Here is a 15,599-nt window from a genome sequence, read left to right on the forward strand (position 1 = left end):
CAATGTACATCAGAAACGTTTACCCATGTTTACCTGAGTCACCTGTCTTCCAACAGGCCATACCCTACTCTGGCACCATACACTGAATTTCTTTCTACGGTCTACCTTCCTTGGTACTTTGCTGAACAGGTTTCAAAAGATTCAAACGTACTCAAAGGAAAAAGTATTACTTCTAGATATCTTTAAATAAGAGAGCATTTAACAGAGGAAAATTAAAGCAAACTAATGATCTACACACAGCCCTGAATCTGGTTATCTTTCCACTAAATTTGTGACGTCTTGCTCCCCCAAGCAAAGCCACCATGGGTTACCTATGTACTAAAGGTATAAATGCCATGGGCCTTGTCCTGGAGCAACTGGTTTTGGAAGATCAAATTCCTGGATTTCTTCTGTAATTCCACATATGAATTCCCTATCCTCCATGTAACCTTTCTGCCAGTATTTACTGGGATAGTGGTGTGTGTGTGTGTGTGTGTGTGTGTGTGTATGGGGGGGTAGATTATCAGATATTTTTTTGACAAATCAGATAAATGAAAAAAAACCACACATGGTGTTCTGGATTGGAAGTTTCTATAAATATTTCCACTTTTGCTCAGTGAGCTGTAGAGCTGCATATTTATTCAGGGCTCTACAGTTAGGTTCATGACCCTATGAACAGGGACTAGAAGCCTCAGAGCAGAGACTTGGCATGTCTAACAGCCAGCCTGGAAGTGCTGGTCTGGATGGGGGTGGCTCTCTGATCCAAAGCAGCCCTAAGGGGTCCAATGGTCCTAGAAATATTAAATGTTTCAGGTCTCTCTCACTTCTTCCCTATTCCCTTAGAATTTTAGAAACACTAAATGTCTAATATTACACTGACATGTGGGGGTGGGAGGTATAAGACAGGCCAACATATCACCAGTCACATTTTAGGTAAGAGCAAGAGGAGTTATCAGGTAAAATTAGAATGTGCCTGAAACCCTAATTTGATGAGACACATCATAAGCATGCATCCTTTCAATCTTCAGAAGGCATGGTAGTCCAGAAGAGTCAGAAGAGAGCACCCAGAACAATTAAGAGGTAAGTGTAAGACTCAGGAGAAACAGCAAAAGGAACTGGGGTTACTTGCAGCCTGCAAGAGCAGCAACCACAGGGATTTAAGTCTTCAGGTACAGAAACAGATGATGGGGATCAACTGCTCTCCTCTTGATGGAGGGCAAGGCATTAGTAAAACTATCTCAGTGACAACACAGGGAGTCTCCCCTAGCTACCTGGATCAACTTCTTGACACAAAAAAGGTACACCATAATAGGCTTCTGAAGGAAGCTATAAAATGTTCACTCTCCTTTTGTAAATATCTTCACACAGAGATGGATCTGATAGAGTTCTGATCAGACTCCTGAGAGCTCTACCCGTGTGTGAAAATCGGTTATCAAGCTGCATCCAGGATCTTGTGTAGTAGACAACAACAACAAAAACCTTTCAGCAGTTATCCCCTTGAAAACCACTCTCACCCACATGGAAGGATCTTGAATGTTGCTGAATTTAGCAATCCAAGAGCAGTGGCCTCAACACTGAAGAGAATTTCATTTTAAACTCAGACAATAAATCTTCTCCACTTTATTAAAGGTGAAGTGGAGATACACAGGAAAGGGACAGACTAATCGAGTTAGAGGCAGAGGTGAGAACAAGATGGAAGTCTAATTTATTTATACTCTCAAGTTTATCTTGGGAATTACACTTTAGAGCTAAGAAAAGATTGCTTCAAGAGTGAGATCAGGGTGAGCTGGCTAAAGGGGTGTGGCAGGAGAGAGGAGCTCCTCATCAAAGAGTCCTCCTGAGCTCCTCGGCCTTCCCCTTCAGGGGGTTTTCCGGCAAATACACAGAGGTCGGGTGTGGCAGAAGCTTTTCTCTCATGTGAACTTCCCGGTGTTTGGTGAGAACAGAACTCTTACTGAAACGTTTGCCACACTGGGCACATCCGTAGGGCTTCTCTCCAGTGTGTATTCTCCGGTGTTCTCGAAATCTTGTGCAGTTATTGAAGCTTTTCTCGCAGTCTACACACTTGTAGGGATTCTCCCCAGTGTGTACCCTGCGGTGGGCACTGAAGTGGGAACTGTTGGTGAAGCTTTTCCCACACTCTCCACACTGATAGGGCTTCTCACCGGTGTGGGTCCGCTGATGGATGATAAGGCTAGAGCTCTGACTGAAGCACTTCCCACACTCTGTGCATCTGTACGGCTTCTCCCCTGTGTGGATTCTCTGGTGGGCTCCAAAATTTGAGGAGTCATTAAAGCTTTTGCCACAGTCAAGACACTTAAAAGGTTTTTCTCCTGTGTGGATTCTTTGATGTCGGATGAGGCTTCTGCTTCTACCAAAGCACTTGCCACAGACACTACACTTGTATGGATTCTCCTTCTGGTGGGGCATCCGGCACATAAGACGAGCACTCCTGCCAAAGCTTTCTCCATACTTGAGCAGTCTGTAAGGTCTCCTCCCCATGAAAGGCCTCTGATGCACCACAGCTTTCCCTAGATCTCTAGGCTGAGGCATCAGCTTTCCCTGTCTAATTCCTTGAAGGCTTTCCCATTGTCTTCCTGAGATGCACTCCCTTTTACGATACTTACTGGAATCAATGTTCTGGGAAATGACTCTTTTAGACTTTTCTATTAATGCTCTGTGAGGTTCTGTGTCCTTATAGATTACCTGTGTTAGGTCCTCCTTGATACTATTTCCAATTTCAAAATCTGAAAAAAAGACAATATAAATTTCACACAAATCCTATGTTAACAAAAACAACCTGGCTTGCAAGGTTTGGTGTTTATGATTCCTGTACATTTTGTGGGTCTCAGATCCTGGGACTCTTCCCGGATTTCCTTATCCTGGATTCTCCTTCAGTTCCATAAACAGGCCAGAAACAAACATCTGGTACAGAGTAGGTCTTCAGAAATGTTTTCTGAATTGAATATAATTCAATTGAATTATAATCCAAACCATTATTCCCCATGCATGTTCTGATTAACATGGAAGCAACTTGGCTTATCTCCCTGAAGTTCTGTTCTGATTCACCTGTTTTCATTATTTCAAATCAATACTAAAGTATTCTACATTAACCAGTCTTTAGTAGATTCTAGTGACCAAGTCCAAGTTCTTCAAGGGAGTTCTGAATTCAACATCAGCTAATCACATCCCACTCAAGAGTATTCTTTTTTCTTAGATGGCCTTGTAATTTTGTTTTTCTGTCTATCCCACTGACCACACTAACCAAACCTTAATTCTCGTTTATAAAGTTGGAATTATTTTCTCCTTACTTTTTCATTTACATCCTACTTTAGTACAAGGCATACCTTGGATCCAGCTTTTCTATGATGTTTTCTGGACAGAGTGTACAACATGGTGAAGTGACACAAGCTTTAGAATCATATAACTCTGGTTCTGATTCCTTCTTGGTCATGTGATTTTTTTAATTAATTTCTTATTTTGATAAATTTGAACAGAAAATACAGAAAAATAAAGAACAGTATGTATAGTGAACTCCCATGAATCTCTTACTTCTTACCTCATCTGCATTGGTGTGGGAAGGAAGATGGTGATTTTACTTTGACTAAAATTTAGCAGTCAGCAAGAAATACAGTGGTGGAGTTCAGGACTAAAATGATTTATTTCTCTCTCATTTTGTTTCTGCCTCTTTTTTCTCATGTACACCACACATGACTGAGATGTTTCTGATTTAAACTTACTGATACACCTCCTTCACCCATTTTCTCTCATGCATAATTCCAAGTTCTTCCCCACAGCATTTCCAGGAATTATAAAACACCATCTGACCCATACAGACAAAACCAAACCAGAGATCCTAAAGGCTGAGTCACTAGAATGAGTGACTAGACTGAGTAGGTGAGTACCTCCTTTGAATGGAAGCACCATGAATACAGGACCTGTTTCATTCCTTGCTATTTCCTGAAACAGCACATGGCACTCAAATATATGTTGAATGAATAAGTGTGCATGAGTCTGTGCCAGATCTGATTTTTCAGTAAGTTGCACCTTCTCCTCTTTTAGACTAGAACCTTAGGAGATCCTTACCATTTGGGCTTTGCAGTAGACCTGGAGGTCTCTGGAATTCTGGCTCTGGTATAATTTCTTCCTCACTCATCCTCTCACTGCCAGAATCTTCTATTACTGCCTCCTGTGAGGTGTCTTCAGGTTCCCAGTCTATAGGTCCTTGGGGTTCCATTTCAACATGCCCTCTTTGTTGCCTTGAGGGTGATGGGACTTCTTCTGGGGGGTTTGTGGAAGGCGCAGATGCTCGAGAATTAATGAGGGCATCCATCTCCTTGTAGAACGCACAGGACTCCAGCATGTGGCCATTCTTCACTTTGCGGTAACTCTTCTGCAGGCTTTTGAATTTGGTTCGACACTGTTCTGGTGTCCGCAGGAAGCCACACTCTCGCAGTTGTTCAGCCACAGCCCCATACAACTTGCTCTTCCGATGACAGGCTTGAAGTGCTTCATAAAACCGAGTCTCACGAAGAATATCAAGAAAAGTCTTGGTTTCTTCGTAGCCCCAATGCACACCTATCATTCAAGATAAAGTTCAGAGATAAGGAGTCTGGAGGCTATTTTATATACATTACAAAATTTAAGGGTTATAAAAGAAATGCTATTTGTAGTAGCAACAGGAAATGTGATACACAGAGGAATATACTTTGCAAGAAATAAGGATGTCTATATAAAAAATGTATAATATTTTATTGAAAGACGTGAAAGAACCAGAAAAAAAAATAAGAGAATGTTTCTGAACAAGTGGACTCAAGTTATATAGATATCAGGTCTTAAATGAATCTATGAAGTAAAAATTCCAACAGAGTTTTTTTCAATGAAATTGATAAACTGATCTTAAAGTTTATTTGGAAGAATAAAGGTATAGTGTCCCAAATCTGCCACTGCTCTGGAGACTCAAGAATTTAGCTGTCTGGAAGTATCTTTCCCATGTGATTAAGAACAGGGGACAGAAACACTCAACGGGAACTTCCCTGATTAGTGGGGTAGAGAAGATAGTACCAGTAACAGTGGTTATCAGTTACACTGTATTTTAGCATTTTCAGAATGCCTTCCTCTCTATATTCCATAGAACCCTAATAATAATGCTGTGAGGTAGTCTTGACTCATATAGTATAGATGAGGCAAATGAAGCCCAGTATGGTTACATGATTCATCTACCATCAAACAGCTATTAACTGACAGCTTAATTATGTATGTCTCTGTCCCCAAATAGTCAACACTAGCTTTCTTTTGCATGGTGCCTCTTTATTTTTTCAATTTTTAATATCTCTGAGTTCTTATATTTAAGAAGCATCTCTTGTAAGCAACATATAAGCTGTTTTTTTAATGTGTGATAATCTTAGTACTGTAAGTTTGTAATTAATGATACATTTGAATTTATATATATATATATATATCATTTTTTGTTTGACTTATCTATTTTGTATTCTTTTTATCTTTCTTGTCTTCTTTTACATTAAGCAAAAAAATTCATGTTTTTTCACTCTTGTTACATATTATTTTACTGGTCATCCTAGGTGATATAATAATGTATTCTTGACTTAGTAGAATCCAATTCTTGGATAATACTAGATCCTTGGACCCCTTTAACTTCATCTGTCTTCCTTCCACAAGGCCTCAGACACTCAGCATTCATGCTATGCTTTAAACCCCAGGGCTGCTCAGTGCTGTCACTAAGCTGCACTGGGGGCAGCAATAGACATTGAGGTATTTTCATGGGATTCACATCACAGTGAAAGCAGCAGGATGTGTGATAGCACTCTCCAGGTTTAGTGGCTTCACATCTATCCCCTTTTCTACAGACCACACTTCTGTTTTCATAACAGGGAAACAAAATACAATTCTTACCACTCAGGTTTTGAAACAAGACAGGAGCACCCCGAATCTCAGACTTTCGGATAAATTCAATGCCTATTTCATCACCGTCAGATTCTTCTGCAGCTTCCTCCTCCTCTACCAGACTAATCTGTTCTCTAGCAGTGATACCAATTCTCTTTAGCCTTGGGAGAGGTATCACCTCCTTTGGCTTATCGGTGGATGAAGCATGGGCAGCAGGGTTCAATAAAGCATCCATGTCCTCAAAGAAGGCACATGGTTCTAGAAGGTGGCCATTTCTCACTTTTCGATAGCTTTTCTGAAGACTTTTAAACTTGGTCCGGCACTGTTCTGGTGTTCGGAGGAAGCCACATTCTCGCAGCCATTCAGCCACAGCACCATATACCTGGCTATTTCGGGGACAAGCCTGAAGTGTTTCATAAAAGCGAGACTCCTTGAGAATTGCAAGGAAAGTCTTAGTTTCCTCATAGCTCCAGTGCACACCTGCTATCTTTTCATCTTCTAAACCCCACTGTTGCTGCTCTCTCCATGTTTTCCCTGCATTCCTGGCAGGAATCTGAATAGCATGAACTGACTTTTCCTTGATGCAGTTGCTTCGTAGTATATTCCTTTTATTAGAGGAATGGAGACCTATGGTCCATGGCTCCTTTCTTTGTTCCAACCGGCTTATCTTGTTAGATGTAGACACTGTACTTCCTGTGGTAAGAAAACACATTTCATGGTAGGCACAGATGTCGTTACTGCATGCCTCAATCTTCTGCTATGACATGCCCTCCTGGACCATGTGCTTAGGCCAAAGCCTTGCTCAATGGGGCCAATGCATGCTGTGGTTATTCTTATAAGACTTCTCTGGCATAATCATCTCCTAGTCATCTCATTTTACTTCTTCCATATGTACCACTTCTCCTATCTAGTTCTTGTAGGAATACATTTAAGGTTAAGAAACATATTTTACTACCTTTGATTCCCTCAGTAGATAGCATTGTTTAAGGTTCAGAGTAAGCTCCTAATAGGTATTTGTTACTCACAAATCAACTGTGCTAGCATCTGCACCCTACACTGCCTCCCTGGTCACCTCAACAAATAGCTATGAGAGATTTGAAGTAAAGATGTTTTGTCAAACTACATTAAAAAGCTACTTACTGATAGTATGATACTGACAAAAACAGAGAGTGCAATAGAATAGAGCCCAACAATAAATTCATTCATGCATGGTCTTCTAACCTTTGACAAGGGTGTCAAGAACCCACCACTGGGAAAGGATAATCTGTTCAATAAATGGTGTTGAAAAAACTGAATATCCAATTGCCAAAGACTGAAATTGTACACCTATTTTACACTACTCACAATAATTAACTCAAAATGTATTAAAAACTTGAATGTGAGACCTGAAACCATAAAACTCCTCAAAGCAAGCATAGGGAAAAAGCAATTCGACACTGGTCTTGGCAATGACTTTTGGATATGACACTGAAAGAACAGACAACAAAAGCAAAAATAAGCCAGATGTTAAACTAAAAAGCTTTTGTACAGCAAGAGGAAACAGTCGACAAAGTGAAGAGATAAGAAACTACAAGCAAACCATCTATCTGATAAGACAATTTAAAAAAAGGCAATGAGATATCATCTCATACCTGTTAGAATGGCTAACATCAAACCAAATGGCCAACAATCATATGAAAAAAATGTTCAATATCTTTAGCTATCAGGGAAATGCAAATCAAAAGTATACTGAGATTTTTGTTTCACTCCAGTTAGAGTGACAATCATCAATAACACAATAACAATAAACGCTGCTGAGGATGCAGGGAAAAGGAACTCTTTACACTGTTGGTAGGAATGAAAACTGGTACCGCCACTATGGAAATCAGTATGAAGGTTCCTAAAAAAGCTAAAAATAGGGCTGGGGATGTAGCTCAGTGGTAAAATGTTTGCCTAGTGCATGCAAGGCTGTGGGTTCAATCCCTGGAACTTCCCCCAGCTCCACAAAAAAAGTGTAACAATAGAACTACTGTATGATCTAGCTCTTACCACTCTTTGGTATTTACTCAAAAGAACTGAAAGTTAGCATACATAAGAGATATATGCATACCTATATTAACTGCAGCACAATTTATAACAGCCAAGTTATGGAATCAGACTTGTGTCTATCAACAGACAGAAGGACAAAGAAAATGTGGTATATATACAGAATGTGGTTTTATCCAGCCATATAGTATGAAATTACACCATTTGCAGGAAAAGGAATAGAACCAGAGGACATAATTTTGAGCAAAATAAATCAGACTCAGAGTAAAGAAAGTCTTGTGTGTTTTCTCTCGTATGTGGAAGCTAGAGGGGAAAAAAAAAAAAACAGGGAAAAAAAGAAAAAGGATGTCATGAATGTAGAAGAGAGACCACCATTAGGTTGGAGTTGGGGGGATGGGAGAGATATTGGGAGTGAAACTGATCAAATTATGTTTTTATGTATTTACAAATATCCCATAAAGAAACCCAGCATTCTGCATAATTATTATGTACCAACAAAAAATAAAGCATAAAAAGAAAAGATAATAAGTGCTGGACAGGATGTGGAGAGAATGGAACTCCATGCACTATTGGTGGGAATGTGAACTGGTATCACTGTCACAGGAAACAGTACCGAGATTCCTCAAAAAATTAAAAACTGAATTATCAAGTGAGTCAACAATCCTAATTCTAGGTATGTATCTGATGGAAATAAAATTCATATCTTGAGGTATTTGTACTCTCATGTTCACTGTAGCATTATTCACCACAGTCAAGACACAGAGGCAACCTAATGTCTGTCGATGGATGAAGAAAATGTGAGAATAAAGGGAAAAAGATCAATCAATCTATCAATCAATCAGTCAAATATAGTGTTATTTAGTCACAAAAAGAAAGAAATCCTGTCATCTGTGATACGTTGGATGGACCTGTAGGGCATTATAATAAAAGAAATAAGCCAAAGACAAACATCATATGATCTCATATGGGCATCTAAAAACTTTGGACTCAGAATAAAATGATAGTTGACAGGGGATTTGGGGTGGGGGAAATGAGATGTTGGTCAAAAGGTACTAACTTCAGTTGTAACATGAGTAAGTTCTAGAGATCTTGTTCTAGTAAGATCTTGTAACTAAGCTTCATGGTCTGAGATACATCAAAGTACATACATGTTTCTTCAAAAGAGACCAAAATCTACTTTCTATTACTTCACATTTTAAAATTATTGGTAAAAGTATATTTTTCACCAATATTTACTGAAAACAAAATATTTTATTACTTTTGGAGACACTTTGGTAGGGCTAATAGGAAAGACTAGGAAGAGTAGGAAGCAAATTGAGTTTACTGCCCTATAATATTGAAGAGATCAACATGTCTTAAATTTGAATCCTAGTCACAGTGCTTACTTACTTTTTATCAGGGGTTATTTTTAATCCTCTAAGCCTCAGTTTCCTATTTAAAGAGGTGCTAGGAAGATTAAATTAATAATCACCTGTAAAGTATCTAACGCCCCCAATAGGTATGTAAAATTTAGTTATTTTCCATACAACCTGCATAGAAGCATTATAGAATATTTCTAGAGATTTTGGTACTGGGGATTGAAATTAGGGGTGCTTTACCACTGAACCCCAATCCCTCACTTTTTTTTTTCTTTTGAGATAGTCTTGCTAAATTTCTGAAGTTGGCCTCTAACTTGAGATCCTCCTGCCTCAGCTTCCTGATTCACTGGGATTATAGGCATGCACCACCATGCCCAGCTGGAATTCTCCTACAGATGCAACATCACATCAAGCCCTTCTGAAGGAACCCTGCAGATGGAGATCTGCTCTTTATTTTTTACACTAGAGAAGTAGGTATGGGACAACATCAGCATTTGATTAGGCAATGACTTCGAGGCTGGAATGGGAACTGTGGCAGGTGAGTAGGAGCCCTTTCCTCAGATTTGGCCAATTGTTGCTGTGCAGGAAAGAGGGCCTGTGAAGTCTGATGTTTGAGTTTCCAAGACGCACTGGACAACCATTTTTATAAACTAATTTTAAATGAAAACACGGTATGGCAATTCACAATAGCTAAATTACAGAATCAACCCAGATGCCCATGAACAGATGAATGGATTAAGAAATTGTGATGTCTATACACACACATACACACACACACAAAATGGAGTTCTACTCAGTTATAAAAAATAATGAAATTATGGCATTTGCTGGTAAATGAATGGAAATGAAGAATATTATGCTAAGTGAAATTAGCCAAACTCAGAAACTCAAAAGGTCGAAAGTTTTCTCTAATATGCAGGAAGCTAGAGTAAAATAAAGAAAAGGGGGAAGAGAGGAATAGGATAACAAAAAATCAATCAAACATAAATTAACAGAAGAGCAAAAGAGTCTTTGTGACTTCATCAATCTTTTAGTCTAGTGGATGCAAGTTTACATTTTCTATACTCTGAATGTGACAGTAATATACAATTCTTCTCCTATATTTTAATTACTAAGTTATATTATTATTACTACTATTGGTAGGAAGAAAAGGGTGAGATAAGAGAACACAGCAAAGTGATTACACCAGAGAACCCATGGAGAGTCTTTAAGGATTAATACATCTAACCATTTTATCACCAGTTGGAATGAATATATAAGAAATCAATCCCCAAGGATTTTTTTTTTTTTTTTTTTAAATCTATGAAAGGAAAAAATACTTACCTAGGGAGACCATGGTTCCAACACTCTCCTTCCTGATATCCCTGTAGAGATGTCTGTGAGCAGGAATCTGATGAACACTCTTTTTATAGGAAAAGCCTCTTGTCATCTGGACATCTTTCACTGGTTCCTGAAACAACACTAATACCAGTGACTACCAAGATAATTGCACGGGTCTTCAAAGGATGAAATGATCATGGATGAAGCAGAGAAGGGCCCTAAAGAAGAACTAGAATTAAGGAGCCAAGTGTGTACTGTGTGTCCAAAGAAGCATAACTACGAAAGCTACACAAAGAATCAGAAAATGAAAGAAGGTAAGAGAGATGATCCAGCAAGGAGTCCCATTACTCAGAAGGCTGAGTCCAATATTTTCTGGAAAAGAAGTCTCTTGGAGAGAGTATAAGAATCTGAGGATACTGAAGCACAGGAAATCATTGTGACTAAACACCCTAGGAAGGAGAAAGGCCAAAGAGGACAATTACAATTTACCTGGGACCCAGCAGATAGATGTGTAGCTGTAACCTCCTGATCTACGGTATTCCATTCATCAGCAGGGGTAGGAATCCAGGGAGAAGACCGAGCTATAAAAATTAAAAGGAACAATTAGTATTCTGGGCTCTGGCCATTTAATTCTTGATGCTTCTCCTTTCAAGAAATGAGAATGTATTAAAACCAACAAGATACAAATCGGTAATTTTTTCAATGGGTTCAGAGCGATGCCTGAAACTATATTATCCTAAAGCTGGGCTCTCAAACTCAAGTGCTTTCAAGGAGTAAGCAGGTAAAGTACACAGGAAAGGGGCCAGGTTGGGGCCATGCATGTGGAACTGGAGAGCACGCGCCCTGCTGAAAGGGCATAGTCATTGCCCAGTACCAGCTGCTGCTGCAAGGAGACCATGACTCTAGTAGAGCCAGAACCTCTAATTTTTTGAGAAGCTGGAAATCTGTACTTTCATGAAATCTCAAACCTTAAACCTTAAAGCAAACAACAAAATCCCCAAACAAAAACTCTTTGTAGGCGAAACAAAACAAGTCTGACTTGGTGGGCAAGTTACTAATTTGTGACCATTAGCATAATTTAAGCACCTAAGAATTAATATTGTCATATTTTCCTCAAAGTATTAATATTGTCATAAGAACTCAAAAGCTTGCTCCACTTCTTTCTACAGAAGCAAATTAAATAATTTCATTGAAAACATCCTATTCCCTGAAATCCACATGGCTGAAATCATAGATCTTCCTTTAGAATGAATTAACCTTTCTGAGATATCCATCCCTCAAGATTTCCTTTTTTTTAATATTTATTTTTTAGGTATACTTGGACACAATACCTTTATTTATTTTTAAGTGGTGCTGAGGATCGAACCCAGGGCCTCGCACATACTAGACGAGCACTCTGTCGCTGAGCCACAACCCCAGCCCCATCTCTCAAGACTTCTGTCCTCCTATATCCCAGAGTTAGTACTTCAAAAGAACAAGCTAATTGCCTTCAGAAATTCCTCATCACCTTGGGATGGTAAAATCCAGAAATACCATAAATAGGTATTTATTTGAATAACTAATTAGATAAAGTCCCATCTAATCCATGTGACCATGAAATCTTTGATGCTAATGAACACTCTGGATAATTCAGAACATCCAATCTTTGCAATGCAAAGAACTTGGAGAGTGGTACTACCCCAGGTATGGTAGTAGTGAATCTAACCTCTTGATGAAAGGTTGTGTAAGTCCAATAGAGTTAAAGTTTAAGAAAAATTTTGCCATTATGAGAAAGGAAGCTAATGTGTATCAGGCTTTATTATGCACTAGCCATTTTACACTGCCCCATTAAATCTGTGCTAACACCCTTGTTATTTCCCTTTTACATAGGAGAGAAAGGAAAGTTTGAGAAGTGACCTGACCAAGGCCACACAGATAAAAAATGGGATTCAGGTCTGTCTCTCAAGTCCCAGGTCTTATCCTCTTAGTATTAATGCTCCTTTTCATATCACTTGCTCAAGATCTCACACAAAAAGGGGGGCAGAGTCAAGATAAAAACAGAAGACTTTTGATTGTAAGTCCAGTGACCTTTCCATTTTTTTTTCTTTTTTTTAGCTTGATATGAAGCCATACTTCAGGAGACGTGAAGAGAACTGGGAAGGCCAGGGTGGTACACCTCCTTGTATCTGACTTGATTCATTCATGTCTAGGGTGGCTATGAACACCAGTGTCCCTTCTTTGTGACATACTACTGTTATCCTTCTCATTGCCATTATGCAAGTCAGTTTTGAAACACTGGACTTGTTTCCCTTTCCACAGAGTTTTTCAAGTTGTTTATGGTCAGCCAAGAGCAAATACACACACGGGAGGATTGAAAACACAAGCTGACTGTAGAATGGAGATTTCACAAGACTCAAGGCTGGCTGGGCAATGCTAAGGTTCCCCAGGTTTCACCTTTAAGATCTCTCTTTAATGAGGTTGTCTAAGTGCCCAACTCTTGAAGCTAATGAAATCTTTCTTCCCAAATATTCAATTCACTCTGAAATCATGTATTGAGCAAGTCAAATATGACTCTGTGCAAGTTACAGTGTCAGGGATGCAGTACATATATATTTGCTTTAGGCATGCTCTGAGTCCTTCTTACTATTCTTCTTCTTTTTTTGTTTTTGTTTTCCTTCTTACCATTCTTGGGTAAGGGCCGATGTGCTCTCTTTTGATTCAGCTGTTCCTGGTGTCCTGAGTGGAGGCTTCCAGCTGCCTCCCGAGACACTGCCCTGGATTGGGTCTCCACCTGCGCTGGCTGAAAGTCGGCTACCTCCCACACTGTTCCAAGTGGGGCTTGCTTCTCAGAGTGGACAGGACTGCTGATCTAAGAAATAAAGTCAATACCATAATGGAAAAGGGAAGGGAAAGAGGTCCAAATCGGGGCCCATTTCTCACACACACACAGATAGATACATATGTATATATATTTTAAATAAGGGATAGAAGACATGAGAAACACTGAAAATTTCATTCTTTTCCCGGTGGAGTCTCGGAGAGTGTTGGTCTCACCACACTGTACAGGAGTTTGGGCAGAAGGAACAGGAGTGTACTCCTTATTGCTACAAAGAGGGGGAAAATCTGTCAGGAATAAAATACAGAGCAACTTAGTTTCTAGAATAAACATTATTTGAACTCCCTCATGTCTATTAGGTTCAGAACATAAACGTATTCACTAGTGAGCAGAAATCTTTTGCATTACCCACATCAATTTGTCTATTCCAGGTCAACACAGCAACCTGCTGATACTCAGATCTTTACACAACGGAAATCCTGTGCAAGGTGAAACTGCAAACCTGGCAAATGATGCAGGATTTCATGAGGTCAATGAGAGATTGTTGAAAAACAACCAGAAGAGCATGCAGAGCCACAAGAAATGAAGATCTAGGAGTAAGATTGGAGATGAGTGATGGGATCATGGTACTGAGAGCGTTCAGTGCTTCAGAAGACACTAGCTGGCATATTAAAGGATTAGAAAATATTCTGGGATAACTGTTTTTTCTCTTTTTTGGGAGGGGTGCAAAAATAGCATTGTTTAGGATCAAACTGCAAAAGTCAAACCCTATGAAGCATAACTGTAGTGTTCTCTCATACTTTTGCTGGAAACATTATGCCAAGGATTAAAACATATTTAGATGCAATGCTTAGTTTCATTTGGAAGATAATATTTTTTGTTCAAAACTTTTCCTCTTTCTATTTAATATGAAATTCTAATCTTCTTTTAAGCATATTCACTTTAAGGGTCTCTTATTAGTAGCACTGAACTTTCCATAATAAGTACTTCTTGCAATGCAATCCTGTCTTTCTCACCCCCTTTCTTTCGAAAACGCAAACATTTGCAAAATCCTTGCTCACCTGCTGTCTCAGTCTCCCAGTCTCTTTTTCCAGATGGACGACCAGGGCCACGGCCTCTTCTCCACTTTCCGGGTATTGCTTCTGTGCCCAGACCTGAATCTTCTCCGGCAAAATAGTGAGAAACTGCTCGATCACCAACAGCTCTAGGATCTGCTCTTTGGAACGTATTTCTGGCTTCAACCACCGGCAGCAAAGTTCCCAGAGTTTACTGAAAGCTTCATGGGGCCCAGTCACATCCTCATATGAGAACTGCCTGAAGCATTTGCGGAAGGTCTCACACTCAATGCTCTCTGATCCTCCCAGAATGGGTTCCGACGCCCACTCGGGGTCCTTTTCAACCTTCATGATGAGGCACCCCTCAACCTCCAGGGGCACGTTAATCTCCGAATCCAGGGCCGTAGCCATGCTCCAACGGGGGGGGGGGCGGGGTGGTGTCAATGTCAAGTCTAGCTCCAAGAGGGGGCCCCAAGAAGCCTCCCTGAGCTCCCTGCCTAATGTTCTAAAGTGTGGGATGGGAGGCAGGTTAAAAAACCAAACCAAACCAACCCCCCTGGCAGTGTCAGCAGAACAGGGCAGTCCTAGGCCCTTGAAAAGTCCCCAAACTCGGCCCCTTCAGCAAACAAGAAATGACCCCGCCCGCAATGTGGTTTCCAGGGTGCATTCCTTTCAGTGCAATGTCGGGGACAGGGAGCGAGGCTCAAGGACTGGGAGGAAATCAAACCGACTGAGGAAAGGATGGGCGGAGGCGGCCGGCCTGGAGGGGGTGTGTCAGCCGCCCCGGGGTCCAGCTCTGGGAGGCGAGGCCCGCGTGGGTGGGGCCGGATGTGCGGGCCCCGCCCGGCCCCAGGTTCCGGCCGGCCTCGGGTCCGGCGGCGCGCCCAGGCCGCAGGTGGCCCGCGGGGAGCAGCGGTGTCGGAGACCAGCGCCGGGCTCTTCAGGGCCCGCGGCAGCCCCGGCCGTCCTCGGGAAAAATCGGCACGTCGAGAAAAGGCCGCAACGCGGTTCCGCCCCGAAGGAATAAAAAGTCGCGGGTCCAAGTTGGGCCTCGCGGGGGACGGCTGCCGGCTCCCGGCGCTCGGCTTCGTCCGCTCGGCCCGCGGAGAGCGCGGGGGGCGCTGGGAGCCGTCGCCGCGCATG

At 40.9% G+C, this 15,599-nt stretch overlaps 1 protein-coding gene across 1 annotated transcript; it reads right to left on the bottom strand.

Moving 5' to 3' along the window:
• Positions 1–1,661: 1,661 nt before the first annotated feature.
• Zkscan2 (zinc finger with KRAB and SCAN domains 2) lies at positions 1,662–14,867 on the bottom strand. The gene is made up of 7 exons (XM_027948625.3): positions 14,463–14,867; positions 13,248–13,434; positions 11,076–11,167; positions 10,590–10,716; positions 5,893–6,576; positions 4,066–4,557; positions 1,662–2,726 (listed from the first exon to the last, which is right to left on the bottom strand). The coding sequence occupies exons 1-7, from the start codon at positions 14,865–14,867 to the stop codon at positions 1,804–1,806; spliced, it is 2,910 nt and encodes a 969-aa protein (XP_027804426.3). The 3' UTR covers positions 1,662–1,803.
• Between the last annotated feature and the right edge of the window lie 732 nt (positions 14,868–15,599).

Source organism: Marmota flaviventris, chromosome 19 (genome assembly GCF_047511675.1).
Source record: "Marmota flaviventris isolate mMarFla1 chromosome 19, mMarFla1.hap1, whole genome shotgun sequence".
Lineage (NCBI taxonomy): Eukaryota > Metazoa > Chordata > Mammalia > Rodentia > Sciuridae > Marmota > Marmota flaviventris.

What these genes read in the sequence shown, in the direction of transcription:
- Zkscan2 (XM_027948625.3), bottom strand. Translation starts at nt 14,867, where the DNA reads ATGGCTACGGCCCTGGATTCGGAGATTAACGTGCCCCTGGAGGTTGAG. An exon ending in CTGGGAGACTGAGACAGCAG is followed by an intron (nt 13,435 to 14,462) that starts GTGAGCAAGGAT and finishes TTTATTTCTTAG; the next exon opens with ATCAGCAGTCCTGTCCACTC. An exon ending in TCGGCCCTTACCCAAGAATG is followed by an intron (nt 11,168 to 13,247) that starts GTAAGAAGGAAA and finishes TAATTTTTATAG; the next exon opens with CTCGGTCTTCTCCCTGGATT.